Source organism: Martes martes (genome assembly GCF_963455335.1).
Source record: "Martes martes genome assembly, chromosome: 2".
Classification (NCBI taxonomy): domain Eukaryota; kingdom Metazoa; phylum Chordata; class Mammalia; order Carnivora; family Mustelidae; genus Martes; species Martes martes.
The window spans coordinates 201,725,663-201,739,495 of record NC_137889.1 but is presented as its reverse complement, the minus strand read 5'-3'; the positions used below and the strand labels follow the sequence as shown (position 1 = coordinate 201,739,495).

At 45.7% G+C, this 13,833-nt stretch overlaps 1 protein-coding gene across 1 annotated transcript in view; it reads right to left on the bottom strand.

The window, feature by feature from the left end:
* The window catches only part of FRAS1 (Fraser extracellular matrix complex subunit 1), a gene marked incomplete at its 5' end in the record, with an annotated part of 403,879 nt that overhangs the window by 44,828 nt on the left and 345,218 nt on the right, over positions 1–13,833 (bottom strand). The window contains 5 exons of the mRNA XM_080796111.1: positions 5,220–5,367; positions 5,906–6,066; positions 7,623–7,967; positions 9,214–9,460; positions 11,639–11,807. Of these exons, the coding sequence (XP_080652237.1) occupies positions 5,220–5,367; positions 5,906–6,066; positions 7,623–7,967; positions 9,214–9,460; positions 11,639–11,807 (1,070 nt within the window). The remainder of the gene's footprint in view (positions 1–5,219; positions 5,368–5,905; positions 6,067–7,622; positions 7,968–9,213; positions 9,461–11,638; positions 11,808–13,833) is intronic.

Genomic DNA, 13,833 nt, shown 5'->3' with positions numbered 1-13,833 from the left:
TATTTAAAGCTTTGGGTTGATTTTTCTTGCTGGCCCGACAGGCATCAAGTCAGATGAGAGTTAAAAGTGAAAGTGGTCATGTTTGGGTTTTGTCCTGTATTGATCAACCCCAAATTCTTCTTGAGCTGTAAAAGACTGCCCCCCCCCCCTCCGGTTTAACGAGATAGTAAACCTCACTCCTTTCCCTATTTGGAAAAAAAGGACGAGTGAGAAGTAAGGGAAGTGGGTGAACACGTCTCATGATGCCTGAAGTGCTGGGAACGGCCGCTGCCTCACGGGGCCCCTAGTCTCGGGGGAGAATGAGGCAAGACACAGTGGAAGGACAATATTCAGTAACAGATTTGTGCACGGGGGCTTACGGCATACAAAGGAAAGGTCCAGCCCAAGTCGGGCCATGTGCGAAGGACTTGACCCATGTCATTTCATGTTGTCCTCTCAATACCCCAACTATAATCCCCTCCGAAAGTAGGAGCACAGCTCTCAGTTCTGCCTGACTGTGGAGCTCCTCTCCTTCCACACTGATGGGGGGCATGCCCATGAAGTGGGGATTGTTGTGGGCGTGCACAGGCTTGCGCTAGAGAGCACACTCACTGTCAGCACTCTCGGCGCCCTCGTCACACACAGCCCAGATTGCACTTATCTCCTGACTTGTGTCAGTCCTGTGTCCTGAAATAGATTGTGGGACTCTGCTTTCCTGCACAGCGCCAGTCTTAGGCACGGAAAATGTTCACAACATGCTGTTATCCACTAACCTTCTCAGTAACTGGCAAAGTTAAGTGCAAATGTTACACCCTGAGATTCGAGGGCCTCTCTATGGGCAATGGTTAGGCTGGAGATGTAGGAGAGATCCTGCCTCTGGTTCTCTCGAGTTACAACAGGTAGGACGCAGTGAACACACAGGGGTGTGATGAGATCGTGGCTACGAGGCCCTTCCTGACTCGCTCAGCATTCCTCAGGTCCACGCCAAAGTCTAACTCCAGGTACCAGAGCAGAAGAGGAAAATGCAAATAGGAAAAGGTTCTGAGATGAGTTACTTGGATGATTTAAGGGCCTGCGGTCACCCTGTGGAAAAAGATGAAGGCCTAAGGTCACTTTGGAAGGCTAAAGGTTGACTTTATAAGGATGCTGAGGGACATCAAGCATCTGCAAGTGCAAGGTGAAGGGTATAAAACTAGAAGACTAAATGCGGACAGAACAGACCTAGGCTTTAAGTCTGGTCCCATCGCCTCCTCTCCGTGTGACCTTAGACAAATTATTCAGACCATTTCACTAGTTGAAGAGCTTGTGAAGATTCGAGAGAAGGTAAGATCTTTCCACCTCACAGTGTGCACACGGACGAACTCAACAAGAGTTAGTGATGACTAAAAAGAAGATAACCAAGAAACACAACCACTGAAACACTACGACGGGCTCCTGAAGCAGGTTTGGGGATTTCTTTCTCTGGGATAAATTCTTGACTGAATATAGTTTGTTGTAGCCTTACTGAAAGATGAGAAATAGTTTAATGTATTCATTTTCTAAGTTTGCAACACTAGTGTTCATCAATAAAAGGTAGAGAGAAATCCCAGTGGAATATTTCCTGTTAATCTGGGGCGATGCATTTTGTGTGCGTGACTGGAGTCCCACTGGCAAGTGTGAAAAATTACCAATGTGTCAGGAAGAAAAGAAATAAACATGTAATGAAATCTACTATGTGCCAGGTCCCGCGGTAGATACCACACAAAGAGTATGGACAAGCCCAAGCCTTAGAACGCATGCTGGTCCCTCTCTGTATGACTTCGGGTGTTTACTCCCCTGATTCTAGTCTCCTTTTCTACGGAATAGAAACAAGTATGAAACCATGAGATTGCAAGTGAGATAATGTCTAGGATATCACTCTGTAAACTCTGAAGTAACATATGATACAAAATAGTTTAATTGTTATAATGTTGTTCACAGTTAAAAAGTTACCATTTTATGAATCACAAACCTAAATGTAAAAGTTAAAACTAAAACGTCCAGAAGGAAACACAGGAAAAAAAGTCTATATAAGCCTGGGTCAGGAAAAGGTTTCCTAGAGACAACATTAAAAGTACAATCCATAATAGAATTATTGATATACGGCACTATTTCAAAATGAAAAACTACCGCCCTTTGAAAGACATTATTAAAAGAACAACAAACAAGCCACGGGTTAGGAGAAAATATTTGCCAAACACAAATATTTGTCCAGATTTTATGACAATGCAGTAATAGAGGGGAAAAACAACTCAATCAAAAATGGGGGAAATATTTGAATAATACTTCACCAGAGAAGATACATAGATGGCAAGTAAGCACCTGAAAAGATCTCAATGTCACTAGTCACTAGAGAAATGACTTTCCCACCACAAGACATCACTGTACGTCTACTAGGATAACAACAACAGAAGCCCAGAGAAAGCTGAAAACACCAAATGTTGGTGCGGAGGAGGGGCAGCTAGAATTCTCCTACACTGCTGGTGGTCACGCAGAGTAGCAACGACCACTTTGGACGACAGGCTGGCAATTTCTTGTAATGTGAAACAAATACTCATCATACAATCCAGCCACCCCACTCCTAAGTATTTACCCCAGAGAAAGAAAAACCTATATTCGTACAAAAACCTATACGCAAATATTTATTGTAGGGGCCTGGTTGGCCAGAGGGAGCCATTTTATTGTGAGCTTGGGTTGACTCTGCCCCTCCCGGAGGAACTTGCTTGCAAAACCCAGATATAGGGGCGGGCCAGGCCGGATGGAGACATCCAATCAGTGGGGTGCACATATATTTACTATGGTAAATTGAAATTCAATTGGTCACCTGTACTGCCGACCTAGCATGACTGTGCAGTTTTCCCCGTGTATTGCAATTTCATTGGCCACCTGTGTATGGGCCGGGCTCAACCACCTCTATAAAGGTTAGTCTGTGAGGCAGGGAAGTAGTAGTGATAGCGTCGGGGTCATCAGGAATGTTGGGGTAGTTGTCGGGAGTGTCGTGGATGTAGGGAGCGTCATGAGCATCGCCAGGGAGCGGCCTCGCCGGGTAAGGGGAGTCACCGGGTAAGGGGAGTCATCGCGGTCGGTGTCCTGGTCCTCGTCGCTTCTTTGTAAGAGATGGCCCCGACTGGTCGGTTTGATTTTCAATGCTTGGCGCCAAATAAAGCTTTGCTTGACTTTCGCTTTGTGTCAGTCTCATTCCTTTGATCACGGACCCTAACATTTACGATCACTCTACTCCTAACAGTCAAAATCTGGAAACAACTGAAATGTCATTCCCCAGGTGAATGGATGAACAAACTGTAGGGCGTCTATGTAATGGGAAACTGTTCCATGATGAAGGAAACGAACTTCTCGTATATGTAACAAAACGGACGGTTCTCAAGTGCAATCTTCTAATGAAAGAAGCCGGACACAAGTTGCTGTATTACAGGATTCCGATGATAGGAGTTTCTTGAAATGGCAAATCTATGTGCAAAAACCCAGCAGCGGTTGCCAGGGCTGGAGAGGGGGAAGAGGTCAACGGCAGAGGAGTGTGGGAGGACTGTGCAGGGTACTGAAACCGGTCCACATTTTGATTGTGGTAGTGGGCACGCCACTGTAGGCATCTGTCAAAACCCATAGAACTGTCCACTAAAGAGGGTGAATTTTAACTTTTGGAAGTTAGATCTCAATAAGCCTAGGTCTAAACTATCATTTTGGACATTTGCATTATAAATGTATTACATATGCATATGCATAGATGTGTATTCTCTCTTTTCAAGGGCATGATATACACATTTCTCTTGAAGGAGCCACACAATAACAACAAACTGGTGAAAATGGTTGTCTCTAGGAGAACAACCAGAGGGTTGGGACATAGGGATAGAAGGGAGACTTAATTTTCATAGCATACCTTTTTTGGGTCATTTTAAAGACTGTATAAATAGACAAATTATTTAAAAATAAATGAAAGCATTAAGGATCACCCTGCTGGGCTGTCTGTTCTTTTTATTTTTAAAGATTTTATTTATTTATTTGACAGGCAGAGATCACAAGTAGGCAGAGAGAGAGGCAGGCAGAGAAGAGAGAGGGAGAAGCAGGCTCCCCGCCGAGCAGAGAGCCCGATACGGGGCTCGATCCCAGGACCCTGAGATCATGACCTGAGCCGAAGGCAGAGACCTCAACCCACTGAGCCACCCAGCGCCCTCTGCCTGTTCCTTTTATGGTGACTTTTCAGCCACTGAAAGAATTTAATTATGGGCTCTGTCATCGACCAGTGGGGATGTTAATGAGAGTCCTCCTGCTATGGGGAAGGAGGTTTGACCTGATCTTCTTACCCAACTCTAGAATCTGACAATTCTAGATTTCATCAACTCTTCCCAAGAAGCCTCTATCCTTTTCTGGCCATCTTCCTGTTACATCTTCAGTGGCGACTGGTATTTTTTTCATATACTTGCTGTCTATCCTCTCCTGTACACCACCCACAAGACTGCCAGTGTCAGTTTCCTCCAACAAAGATCACACCACTGCTCGGCTTAGAAGCATCCGCTGCTCTTCTCTGCTTACATGTCCCTTAGGCTGCAACGTGAGACCTTTTAGAACTGGAAATGAAATGCGGAGGCAGGTGGGAGTCCCAACCTATTTGCTTCTATTCACCTCCTGCCAGGCTTGAAGCAAAGGTAAGCATCTCACTCTTTTCCAGAGATGCATCTCTCAAAATTCTACACTTCATATATATCTCTCCATCTGACAAAACTGTATTTTACTATCTATTAGATGAACTCCTATCACACCCTAAAACCTGTTTAAATATCACGTCCTTTGTGAAATCCGTGATTCTCCCACACACAGCTGCTGTTCAATCCCTTCTGCTCCCCTCGCACTGGATTTATAGCACTATTAGGTCATTTATCATAATATGTTCTAATTTTTCTGCTTAAGGGTCTGATCTCCTCCACTAAACAGTGAACTTCTTAAGGACAGGGCCCAAAGCTTATATATCTTTTTGCGCCCAGCACAGCACCAGAAACATGAATGCTCATTTCTCCCCCATATTTCTATCTGACAGTAAGTACATAACACGTGTGCACATGCACACATACATGTACACATACACACACACACATACACACACATTTCTTGAATGAAAATGTGAATGAGTTCCAATGTCACATACTTGGAAGGCAAGGAAGAAACAGAAATATAGTCGGAGCCATGAGCTGGCATCTCCAATATCTTACCATCCTGGAATGTGTCATTAATTGCAATGACAGCCTGGAAGGGTTTGGTCAGTTCGGCCCCTTGTGCTGAGCTGAGAAAAACCACAAATGTCTCCAGCCCTTCAATTACTGGATACTGAGTGTCATCTAAGATACTCAAGGTGCAATACTAGAAGAAGAAAAACCAAGACGTTAATTAGACCTAGTGTGGTGATCATTCTGCAATATACTGCATCATTATGTTATATACCTGAAATTAATACACGTCAATTACATCTCGATTTAAAAAATAATATAAATATAAATATAAAAAGAAGAAAAATCAAAGTAAACCTTACAGAATGTCCAACACACAGCACCTACTTGCCTTCGGGAGAGCAGGACAGAGATGATAACTTGCCTCCTCTGGTGGTCTTACAGTAAGTCTTTCTAATCCATAAAATAATAGTCTCTTTATTACAAACCCTTAAGTGTTTTGTCTCTAGATGTTTACATCAACAGAGTGTAGTTCCTATCCTCAATCTGTGGTGATGGATATTAGATGCTGACAATGTCACCTGGAGAGTCTGTAGAAGACCTCTCTGGCTTTATTCTCTTGTTCGCACAGTAGTAAGGCAAGGATGGTTTGGACTCCTTCATGGAGTTTGGGGAGCAGAACAGAGACAACATTAACAGGCCCGTCTGGCCTTTGGCTGCTCTGTGCTCACCTGCTCAGTGACACCCGGCCCAAATTCCACCTTCCTAGAGCTGGGGACATAGTCAACTCCCGGAGTGGCGGACGCTGGGTCTGAGGGCCGTGTTGCACACCAGACAGAAGTGAACGTAGAAAGATCAGTCCCATGACGGATAACTGGAATCTTCACTGTACCTAAATGGAGATCCATAGAGATGTCAATGGTCACCGTGGGGCCAGAAGCCAGTGGGTTTTCAGAACAGTGTTCTCCCTCACAGCGGTAGAGCTTTATGCTGGGAGCCTGTCTAAGCCAACTTCAGTGGCGCTCCTGTTTTCCCTCTGAGGAAGGCCGGGAGGTATTGCCACCCCGTCTTACGGACACTAAGACCAAGAGCAGACCTGGAGGAGGGCCTCACGGAGGTGGTACTGGAGAGACAGCCCTTAGGGGAGAGTGGTTTTGTGGTTTCAGGAAAGACACTGTTCACAGGAGAAAAACAAACTGGAGAGGGCCCATCGAAAAACATCTCAAGCCTATTTTGGGAGAAGAAACTTAGAGACTAGGGCCTCAGGGATGAGCTAGAAAATAGTCAATTAAGAAAGAACCAGCTAGGGGACTCTATGGGGCCTGAAGCTGAATGTTTCTAATTAAATGTTCCTAACTGGGTTGATTTCCCCATTTTATTTGAGTGCTGCACATGTCGTTCCTTAAACCGTATGTGCTATCGCTCATCTCAGGAACGAAGCTCATCTTCTGGCCCACTGTAACGTCACACTTTGTCGTGTCCTAATGATATACATGTAGATTTTTAGCGATGTTCACAAGCAAGGTCAGAGAAAAGCTACATGAAAATCCCATCGATCATACTTTTTTAGTCAATAAGTTGTGAGCTGACAGTAGTCATGGCTGAGCACTCAGTGTAGAGGAGAGGAAACGGTATAGGAGAGGTCAGGTTTCTAATCCCAGCTCTGCCATGTTAGCACTGATCTTTGGTGCTTTACTTCAACTTTCTGAGCCTCCATTTGCTCTTCTGTGTAACGTTCTCTTTTCTACAGAACATAAATGAGAATGCATGGAAAGCCAATGGCCCGGTGCCTGGCGTTCTGTAAGTGCCTGGAAATATGTGTTCCCACGCTCCCTCATTCACCTTCAGACAGGTGAATGGCCTTGGCCAGGTGGCTCAGGTCCGTGGGTGCTCAGCACAGCTGTGGCTCCTTCTGGGAGCACATCTGCTAGCGGTGTGCAGACGACTTTGAGACCTTCGTGGAGCCAAAAGAGGGAATGAGCCTGGGTGGAAGAAATCTGCCCACAGACTGCTTTGGGGTGTTTCACGAATGCAAAAGTTTCATTGGTCAGGACACTGAAACTTCGGAATTTATTTGCTCTGGCAGCTGGCAGCATGCTAAATACCTTACCTCCGTCCTCAACAGATCACAACTTCTGATTTCAGAGGCCAAAACAGGCTTAGCATCATGCCCTCCTTCCAGACCACAGAGATCCAGCAATGAATCTCTGAGCCAGATCCCTCCCTGCCATCAGGAGCCAGGGCAAGGAAAGTGAATGGAATTCCCTACTCTGTACTACCTTCCATTCTTGGTCTTAACGCCTATTACCATAGGTCTCGGGCTGACAACAGTGTCACTGAGGAATGTCATTCTCAAATGTCTTAAGAACATTCTGAAAACTACAAGGAAATTGTCCAAGAACGGGGTCAGGACATGGGTGATGGAGTCCCAGAGATGCTCTCTATTACCTGCATCCTCGCTGACAGTGAAAGCCGTGTTGCCCAGGGACACGGTGGAGGCGTCGTTGGGACCACTGATGAGCACCTTGGCCGATGCCACCCGTCCAATGCGAGCATTCTTGGAAGCATCTGCCAGGACGATCTCGAACTCCTCTTCTTCTTCATACTCACTGTCATCAATGAGCATGACATCACAGGTGGACATGGTGACACCAGGCCCGAATATCACACGGCTGTCAGGAGACATCCCTCTAGATTTAAAATCAGAGCCCGACTCTAGAGCAAAGAGGCTACTTCCCATAGCTGACTTCGGGACTGTGTAGCAAACTGCAGAAACGATGCTGCTTGAGTCCCCTGAAATACAGATGGTGCGAAAACGAGAGCATTTGAGTGAGTGCATCACAAATTTTGAAATCTCTGATAATTTGGTAAGCTTGCTTCCCTCTGACACATTCTATCACTGCTTCTGTTCCGACGCTGACATGAACCCTTCCTGCACTGCAGCTCCTTAAGCCTGTGGGATAAACCCCATGAGGATTTAACACACCCCAGACACTTCACCAAACAATTTAAAATGGATTTCCTATTCTGTGAATTTTGGGCTCTGTTAATTCACAAGACTCATTGCTCACCATCTAAGACCACAGTGGGGAGAAAGATAAGAGACATATTTGGTACTTTAAGTAGCAAAGTAATTGTGTCCCGAAGGTAGTGCTCTGAGCACAGTTCACCGCCTTTCTGAATAAACTTCTGCACTTTAATTCCCAGGGAGAAATCAGCTTGTTCAAAAAAAGAAAAACAAAACAAAATAAAACCTGCCTCTCTGTACAAATGACTTTACTTATTAGTGCTGCCGTGTCCCTGGAAGATAGCCTGTTCTGGTCCTGGCTTGCTGGCCCAGAGCAATCAATGGGGCTTGCTTGTTTTCCAAGGGGCATCAGCAAGGGTTTGTGCTATCTACGGTATTTGTTACGCAAATACCCAGTCAGCAGATTCCATAGAAAACCTGACATCATCACTTATAGTCATGTTCGGGCTTTGAATGGGGATTTAATATCCATGAGTTTTAAAGTTTCAGTATTGCACAATCACAAAAGCACATTATCTTTGTTTTGTTCTCAATCCCTCAAGCATTGCCCTTTATTCCTCACACATGGCTTATTTCTCATCTGAGCTCTGTACATGACACTCACGTAGGAAAATCTTTAAATATATTTCTGTCTTCCAAAGCTAAGATGAGAAGCCAGTTCTTACAAACTTCCCTCCTTGACCAAGGCTACTAAATATTTGATAGATTGGGTGATTGATTAAGAATCCTAAACTCATGAATAATTTGCAAGGCCAAATATAACCAGTCTTCTAGTCCCATTAAAGAATAAATGGGAGCGCTAACAACTTGAACTAAGAAGAGAAGCCTTCTGATAGCACTCACTAGAGGTAGGATCGTTAGTAGGGTTGTTCTGGGAATTTAAATAAGCTAATACATGTAAAGCCCTTACACACAGAAGTTAATATGATACATGAGCACTTGGCACATAGAATGAACTCGAAAAATGCTAGCTACTGTTAGAGCTCCTCGTCACCTTTGGCACCAACAGACCTTTTCTTTCAATAGGTGCAAAGAGAAAACCAGCGCTCTCGTTGACCCGGTAGGTCTTCTTATCAAACTCTAATGTGGGCTCGTCCTCAGTGTCATTGATAATGACCTTCGCCTGGGTGAACTCCCCTAATAGGGCATATGCTGGCATGCTGAGCTCCACGGTGAAACTCTCCACGTTCTCAAACACGTCATCATCATTGATGACAATGGTGCAGGACTTGGTGTCCTCTCGCTCATCAAACTGCACCTGTCACAAAGCAAATAACAAGGAGTACTACCGTGCCTCAGATTCCCCTGCTCGCCCCTGACAGCATCGTCGGAAGACAGAGGACCCAAGGCTAATGGCAGAACACTGAACAAAATAGCTGGTTCTTCCACCGCAGCCTCCTGCTGTATCACCTGGAACCCATGGCCACCTCTTCCTACCCATCTACACCTTGGAGCTGATTTACCGCGTAGGGACTGGGGGACGACGGCATCTCCCACTGTTTGGTGACTGTAGAAGAGCATGTTAGTTGCTATTTATATCTTGTTTTGTTAATTCATTTGGGATAGCAAGAGTCATTTGATTGCTCAGGTCCCCTTCTATTTGTGGCAAGTTTACCTGGAAAGATCTTTGAACTTGGAGGGTGAAATTCTGGCCTTAAGCTGGGTTAGTTTATGAATCTCTACAAATGTCAGATTCCTCATCAGCTAAATAACAATTTCACATACTTACTGTCATATATTTACTGGGAGGACTATAAGACACAATGTATAACGTGAGAAGTATATTTTAAAGCACTGAACAAAGGTGAAATGTTACCCTTATCACCATCCACACGCTGCTTACACAACCAAAACGGACACAGAATCCCAGTGTACTGAATGATGGCGTTCGAAGCCACAGAAAGTTACATTATGAACAAGCCAGACTGAATTTTAACTTTATATTTAACTAAATCCCTTGCCATTAAGATGGGCTAGATCTATAATGTAAATGAATTTAGCTCGTTACAAAACAGAGAACTTATTTTGTAGTCACACAATTGTGATCTTGCAGGGATTTATTCTGGTTTTACTGTGCAAGATAAAGACAAAACCTTGAAAAGGAACCAGGGTTATGGATTTACCCAAAACTAAAAGGATAGGAAACAGGCCTGGACCACACTTTGTATAAACTGAGAGAGCTAAAATGTGTAAAATAGTCATAAACCTCTAGGGACACACAAATCTAAAAAATACATAATTTTCATCAGCAGAAAATTACTATTCCATATCTAATCAACTAATCAAATTAAGTTTTACTAAGCTCCCCACTTGAAAACACTCCCAACTAAATGAAACACCCCTAGATCTCTATGTAGTTACAGAAACCACTGCCTTTTGTCTTTCCTGAACAAACACCAGTACGAGCTCTTCCTCATTACATTGCTAAAAGACTCCTGGGCTTATATGTTCTTTTCTAATTCCTCATTTAAATCTGAACTCAGATGAGCTAAAATGCCTCAAAGAGAGAGCCTGCTCCCCTTTACAGAGATTTATGCTGTCATAAGAATAGTGAAATTACTTTGCAAAAACATTGAAGAAATACCTAGTAAGTGCCGGCATTGTCCCATGTGCCAAAGATGACAAACATGGGGTATCCTGCCATAGAGGAGTTTACTGCGTAAGTCCTCTTCCTTTCTCTTGTGTTCACTCTCTTCTCTCTGTCTGCTTCGTCCCCATCCCCGTGCTGGTTCCCACCGCTCTGGTGCAGACCTGTCCGGGCAACTCCACCTCAGCGGTTCTCACGGGGACCTCAACACAGCCGTCCCCTCACATCTCAGGCACCTCATGGTTGGCCTGTCCCAAGCACAGTCCAGACCAGCCCCTCTCCAAACCTGCTCCTGGGATGGTGTCCCCCTCCCCGCAAGGGGCAGCACCGTCTGTCTCGCTTCTGCCCACTCTCTAATCTGCTGTGAAGTCCTATCAGTTCTCACTCATCTGCTCAATCCACCACTCGCCTCCAGCTTCGCTTCGTAACTGACATCAGGTGCCCATCATCTCCCACCCAGCCTATCCCAAGCACCTCCCGACCATCCCCGCCCTCTCTCTTCCCTTCCTTCAGTTAGAGAAGACGAGGGGAGAGAAAGGCCTTGGATCCTAAAGGCCCCGTGGAGAACACCATGCCTCGGAGACCGTTTTTGGTCACGAAGCAACATGTAAAGACTGAGAAGCTAGACAACCCAACTTCCGCAGTTAAAACTTCCCCGAGGAGTAGACGGACTGGGAAGACCTATGTCCTGCGGGAAGGGAAGGCAGGAAAGTCACTTGAGGAAGGGCGCCAAAGGAAAGGGGGGTGGGATAAAAATGAGGGGAGGGTGCCACCCTTGCAACCGGCACAGGGCAGCCGTGGCTGGCGCCTGCTGGCGACCAGCAGTCAGAGGCCCCCTTGCCCACCTACCTGGCCGGCGTACTCCACGTAGTCCTGCTGTCCACGGCGGGAGCCGACCCTGGAGCTGGAGCTGGCGGTGCCTTGCTCCGTACGACACAGGACGATGGCGTACTGGTTCAGGTTCCCACTCCTCTGCACTGTGACGCTGACAGACCCCGCGGTCTCACTGACATTGTAGCTAGAAACACACAAAAAGGCGGTCTCGGAGATCCTGGGCTGGGGCTACGAAGAATCCCCTTGCGGAACGGCTGTCTCTTCGGGCTGATTGTGGTGTCAGGCACCTCAGAGAACAGGACGGTTGGCTTCTCGAAGAAGCCAGGTTATAAAGTGGGGAAAGGCGTTCACCTGGGACAGTCACAGCACCGAGGGACCAAGGAGGCCGTGGAGGCGGAATGGTCTCTGCCCCGTTTTCAGAGCGAGTTGAAAGGGATTCCGAAGCTATGCACTTTGCATTTCAAAACACAGAGGAATGATGCTCTCTCCCTCATGTGGTAGAGCAACTAGAACAATGGATTCTTAGGAAAGAAAGCTGCTTGGAAGGCAGCTAATGACTTCTCTCAGCTGGGAACTGACTGGACTGGAAGCATGCAAGGGAGTCAGGGCGGTGGCAGGGACAAGAAAATAAGAATGGAGCCTGGGAACAAAGGTGTTTAGACAAATGGAGCTTGGCAACACTGGGGAGTGACAAGGTGCTATAGACTAACCGTGTCCCCCAGATTCCTAGGTTGAAATCCTACCTCCAATGTGCTGATATTTGGGAGGTGAGTGGGTCATGAGGGTAGAGCCCTCGTGAGTGGGATTGGCGCCCTGAGACAAGAGGTCCCACGGAGCTCCCTGGTCCTTCCACCGCGTGGGGACACAAGGAGACGACGGCCACCTCTGAACCAGGAAGAAGTTCCTCCCTAGACACCGACTCTGTCAGCACCTTGACCTAGGACCTCCCAGCCGCCAGGACTGTGAGGAATAAACTTCTGCTGTTTATAAGCCATCTAGGCTGGGGTATCTGTTAGAGCAGCTCAAACAGAGCAGGACATAGGGCTAACTTAGCCGCTGCTGTGAGTTCGTCCTGCTTTGGCGGGTAGAAGACAAGCCGTCCCCGGGCGAGTGGGGCCCGAGCTGGGCCTTGTGCTTCCTCACTGAGGTTGAGCATTGGGCTGGGGCTTCTGTCTTGTTGCGGTGGGAGCGGCCAGCAAAGTGCTCCGACAGGTGAGTCCTCGGTGCCAGGGTTGGGACATGCTGTACGATTCAGCCCATTAAACGTTGGAGGGCTGTCCGGAAAAAGTGATCAGACTGTCCACTTATTTAATTTTTAAGGAGTTACAAACAAGAGGGAAATAATAGCAAAACGTGTGTGTGTGTGTGTGTGTGTATGTGTGTACGTCTATATATGTATAGACATACACACACACACACTGAATATAATATTCCACTAAATTCTCTAAGTCTGTGTGAATAAGAGTGGACGGCGCAGGTCTAGGGCACATGAAATCAAGTTTGTATGGTATTCCCCCACCTCCATTCCAATTTTCATCTGAATTATCATGAACTTGCTTTCTTAGAATAGTGTCTCTGAAATGTAGACTTAAAGAATTATTCGCTCCACAAAATTATAATCCTACTTATAATGTGACCTATAAAATCAGTACTGTGCTCGCCTACCTTTACCAAAACTGGTGTCTGTTTGCCTCTCAACACCCCCCCCCCAAAGACTACAAAACCACCTTAGAGAGTATCTATATTAAGCTATGAATCTGTCGCAAAAGACATATAATCCTATGAACACCAAAGGAGCTAGGGGAGAATACAAGCCCGGGAACAGAGAATGTAGAGGGTAAGGCCAAGATGCTGTTATTATGGGTCAGTGATTACTTTCAGCCAGTATTGAATGTGTATTTTGTTTCTTATCAGTTCTATTGGATTACCTTTGAAAACTTGAAGCAAAAACACTTGTAGGGACGCAGTACAGCACAATGGTTAAGATCATTGGGTTTCAGTCTTGGTTTTACTGCTTATTAGCTATGTGACTTGGGGTAAATTAGTTAACCTCTCTCTGTCTCCATTGCTTAGTTCTTGCGGGGACAGCTCTAGCACTGCTTTCACAATTGCAAGTATTAAACAAGACGATATATGTCAAGTGCCTGGTACGTTTAGTATTAAAAACATTCGGTGACATTAATTATTTTTATTATCATTATCTCCTGCCA